The sequence below is a fragment of the Scylla paramamosain genome, chromosome 12 (assembly GCF_035594125.1).
Source record: "Scylla paramamosain isolate STU-SP2022 chromosome 12, ASM3559412v1, whole genome shotgun sequence".
Classification (NCBI taxonomy): Eukaryota; Metazoa; Arthropoda; class Malacostraca; order Decapoda; family Portunidae; genus Scylla; species Scylla paramamosain.
In genome coordinates, this window is record NC_087162.1 from 3,752,501 (window position 1) to 3,757,500 (window position 5,000).

At 44.5% G+C, this 5,000-nt stretch overlaps 1 protein-coding gene across 1 annotated transcript in view; it reads right to left on the reverse strand.

Moving 5' to 3' along the window:
* Positions 1–2,519, reverse strand: part of LOC135106084 (glutamic acid-rich protein-like) — a 2,849-nt gene extending 330 nt beyond the window's left edge. Inside the window, exon 1 of the mRNA XM_064014923.1 lies at positions 526–2,519. Coding sequence (XP_063870993.1) covers positions 526–2,519 — 1,994 coding nt within the window. The remainder of the gene's footprint in view (positions 1–525) is intronic.
* Between the last annotated feature and the right edge of the window lie 2,481 nt (positions 2,520–5,000).

The window sequence follows — 5,000 nt, forward strand, 5'->3', positions numbered from 1 at the left end:
TACTCCTCTTGGCCATTGGACTCTATATTCTCATTCTAGCCATTGAGCTCTATATACTCCTCTTAGCAATTGTGCTCTTATATACTCCTCTTAGCCACTGGGCTCTGTATACTCTTCATAGCCCATGGACTCTACATACTCCTTTTAGCCATTGGGCTCTACACACTCTTCTTACTCATTGGGCTCTACATACACCTTTCAGCCACTGGGCTCTATATATTGTTCTTAGCCACTGGGCTCTACTACTCCTCTTAGCCATTCGGTTATATATGCTCTTCTTAGCCACTGGGCAACACATACTCTTCTTAACATATAGGTTCTGTATACTCTTCTTACCCCATGGACTTTACATACTCCTCTCAGTCATTGAGCTCTACATACTCCTCTTACCGCATGGGCTCTACATACTCCTCTTAGCCCATGGGCTCTACATACTCCTCTTAGCCCATGGGCTCTACATACTCCTCTTAGCCCATGAGCTCTACATATTCCTCTTAGCGCATGGGCTCTACATACTCCTCTTACCCTATAGGCTCAACATATTCTGTTTTCATGGCTTCAATATGATCTACATCATCACCCAAGTCCATGAGCTCTTCACATTCTTCTTCCATGTGTTCTACATCGTCCTTGGTTAAAGGCTCTGCATCACCTAAGCCCATGAACTCCACATCATCATCTTTGGTTACAGGCTGTGCGTCACCTAATCCTTTTAGTTCCACATCACCATCTTTGGTTACAGGCTCTGCATCACCTAAGCTCATGAATTCCACATCACCATCTTTGGTTACAGGTTCTGCATCACCTAAGCTCATGAATTCTACATCATCCTCTTTGGTTACGCGCTCTGCATCACCTAAGCCTGTTAATTCTACATCATCCTCTTTGGTTACGCGCTCTGCATCACTTAACCCTGTTAGTTCCACATCATCATCTTTAGTTACAGGCTTTGCATCACATAAGCCTGTTAGTTTCACATCATCATCTTTGGCTACAGGCTCTGCATCACCTAAACCTGTTGGTTCTAGATCACCATCTTTAATTACAGGCTCTGCATCAGTTAAATTTGTTAATTCCACATCATCATCATTGGCTACAGGCACTGCATCACCTAAGCCTGTTGGTTCCACATCATCATCTGTGGTTACAGGCCCTGCATCACCTAAGCCTGTTAGTTCCACATCATCATTTACACTCTCGGCCTGTACATCATCAGTCAAGGCCTTGGCCTCTACATCAGCCATTGAGCATGCTGAATCTTCATTGGCAATTAAACATGCAGGATAATCATCATCATCTGAGCATGTGGACTCAACATCATGCAGTAAACATGTGGAGTCATCATCATCATCATCAGATGTACATTCATCATCATGTAGTAAGCACACAGACTTATCACCTAACAATAAGCATATGTGTTCATCATCATCATTACAGTCCATGTTATCCTCGTCTTTGTTATCCTCCACGACAGACTGATCATCGCATGCTCGTCTCTGTGTAAACTCAACACTATCACTCAAGTCTTTACTCTCATCATCGGTCTCGCCTTCAGTCTTCTTGCTCTTCACGGCGGGCAAGACGGCAAATCTTTCGCTGTCAGCGACTTTAATCTCTGGTTGTGGTTCTTCTTTAATTTCCAGGCGATCAAATGCGTCTATGAGGCTACGCAGCGTTTGTTCCCACTCTTCATCGGACCCGTGCACACTCCCGCCCTTGTCTTGTTGCAGTTCTTTTGCCTTTGTGCCGTTTTCTTTCTTCTTTTCGTCAGTAAATTCTAGCGCCGTTTCGCTAGTATCCTGCTGCAGTTCTTTCACCTTCCTCTTTTTTCCTTTCTTCTCTTCGTCAGTAAATTCTAGCGCCGTTTCGCTAGTACTCTGTTCCAGTTCTTTCGCTTTCCTCTTTTTTCCTTTCTTTTCTCCGTCAGTAAACTTTAGCGCCATTTTTCCCGTACTCTGCTCCAGATAATTTGCTTTTCTCTTTTTCCCTTTTTTTTCTCCGTCAGTAAACTTTAGCGCCATTTTTCCAGTACTCTGCTCCAGTTCTTTCGCCTTCCTTTTTTTTCCTTTCTTCCCGTCATTAAACTCCAGCGCCGTTTCACCAGTACTCTGCTCCAGTTCTTTCGCCTTCCTCTTTTTGCCTTTGTTTTCTCCGTCAGTAAACTCTAGCGCCATTTTTCCATTACTCTGCTCCAGTTCTTTTGCCTTCCTCTTTTTCGCTTTCTTTTCTCTGTCAGTAAACTCTAGCGCCGCTTCGCCGGTACTCTGCTCCAGTTCTTTCGCCTTCCTCTTTTTCCCTTTCTTCTTCCCGTCAGTAAACTCTAGCGCCATTTTTCCAGTACTCTGCTCCAGTTCTTTGGTTTTCCTCTTTTTCCCTTTCTTCTTCCCGTCAGTAAACTCCTGTGGCATTTCGACAGTGTCCCGTGCAGGGGTTCTCTCTGTGTGGTGCCTGTATTGGCTGGCAGGCTTCTTGAGGCTCTCTTTCTTGTCACTCACGTTGAATTCCTTTGTAATGGTCATTTCTGTACCAATCTAGCAATCTCACTAACACTGAACATGCGCACCCTCAGTATCTAAGTACTTCATGAGCGATCCTGCCCTACTGCACACTGCTCTCTGAACTCCAAGCTGTCACTCCAAGCACTTTTTAACCAATAGGAACACGCGGTGCACCCGTCTTACGGCGCCAGGAGAGAGAACGAGAGAGACGGGTGCACCGCGTGTTCCTATTGGTTAAAAAGTGCTTGGAGTGACAGCTTGGAGTTCAGAGAGCAGTGTGCAGTAGGGCAGGATCGCTCATGAAGTACTTAGATACTGAGGGTGCGCATGTTCAGTGTTAGTGAGATTGCTAGATTGGTACAGAAATGACCATTACAAAGGAATTCAACGTGAGTGACAAGAAAGAGAGCCTCAAGAAGCCTGCCAGCCAATACAGGCACCACACAGAGAGAACCCCTGCACGGGACACTGTCGAAATGCCACAGGGGTTTACTGACGGGAAGAAAGGGAAAAAGAGGAAAAGCAAAGAATTGGAGCAGAGTACTGGAAAAATGGCGCTAGAGTTTAATGACGTAGAAAAGAAAGAGAAAAAGAAGGCGAAAGAACCGGAGCAGAGTACTAGAAAAATGGCGCTAGAGTTTACTAACGGGAAGAAGAAAGGGAAAAAGAGGAAGGCGAAAGAACTGGAGCAGAGTACTGAAAAAATGGCGCTAGAGTTTGCTGAGGGACAGAAGAAAGGAAAAAAGAGGAAGGCAAAAGAACCGGAGCATGATACTGGAAAAATGGTGCTAGAGTTTACTGACGGAGAGAAGAAAGTAAAAAAAATAAAGGCGAAAGAACTGGAGCAGAGTACTGGTGAAACGGTGCTAGAGTTTGCTGAGGGACAAGAGAAAGGAAAAAAGAGGAAGGCAAAAGAACTGGAGCAGTGCACTGGCGAAATGGCGCTAGAGTTTAATGAGGGGAAGAAAGAGAAAAAAAGCAAGACGAAAGAACTGGAGCAGAGTGCTGGAAAAATGGCGCTAAAGTTTATTGACGGAGAAAAAAAAGGGAAAAAGAGGAAGAGGAAAGAACTGGAGGAGAGTACTGACGAAATGGTGCTAGAGTTTAATGACGGGGAGAAGAAAGGAAAAAAGAGGAAGGCAAAAGAACTGGAACAGAGTACTAGCGAAACGGCGCTAGAATTTACTGACGAAGAGAAGAAAGGAAAAAAGAGGAAGGTGAAAGAACTGCAGCAGGATACTAGCGAAACGGCGCTAGAATTTACTGACGAAAAGAAGAAAGAGAACGGCACAAAGGCAAAAGAACTGCAACAAGACAAGGGCGGGAGTGTGCACCGGTCCGATGAAGAGTGGGAACAAACGCTGCGTAGCCTCATAGACGCATTTGATCGTCTGGAAATTAAAGAAAAACCACAGCCAGAGATTAAAGTCTCCGAGAGCGAAAGATTTGTCGTCTTGCCCGCCGTGAAGAGCAAGAAGACTGAAGGCGAGACCGATGATGAGAGTAAAGACTTGAGTGATAGTGTTGAGTATACACAGAGACGAGCATGCGATGACCAGTCTGTCGTGGAGGATAACAAAGACGAGGATAACATGGACTGTAATGATGATGATGAGCACATATGCTTATTGTTAGGTGATAAGTCTGTGTGCTTACTACATGATGATGAATGTACATCTGATGATGATGACGATGACTCCACATGTTTACTGCATGATGTTGAGTCCACATGCTCAGATGATGATGATTATCCTGCATGTCTAATTGACAATGAAGATTCAGCATGCTCAATGGCTGATGTAGAGGCCAAGGCCTTGACTGATGATGTACAGGCCAAGAGTGTAGATGATGATGTGGAACTAACAGGCTTAGGTGATGCAGGGCCTGTAACCACAGATGATGATGTGGAACCAACAGGTTTAGGTGATGCAGAGCCTGTAACCAAAGATGATGATGTGAAACTTAAAGTATTAGGTGATGCAGAGGCTGTAACCAAAGATGATGACGTGGAACCAACAGGCTTAGGTGATGCAGTGCCTGTAACCAAAGATGATGATGTGGAACTAAAGGGATTAGGGGGTGCAAAGCGTGTAAATATAGATGATGATGTGGAACTAATAGGCTTAGTTGATAAAGAGCGTGTAACCAAACGTGATGATGTGGAAATAACAGGCTCAGGTGATGCAGAGCTTATAACCAAAGATGATGATATGGAACTAAAAAGATTAGGTGATGTAGAGCCTGCAACCAAAGATGATGATGTGGAATTCATGAGCTTAGGTGATGCACAGCCTGTAACCAAAGATGATGTGGAATTCATGGGCTTAGATGATGCAGAGCCTGTAACCAAAGACGATGTAGAACACATGGAAGAAGAATATGAAGAACTCATGGACTTGGGTGATGATGTAGATCATGTTGAAGCCATGAAAGCAGTATATGTTAAGCCTATAGGGTAAGAGGAGTATGTAGAGCCCATGGACTAAGAGGAGTATGTAGAGC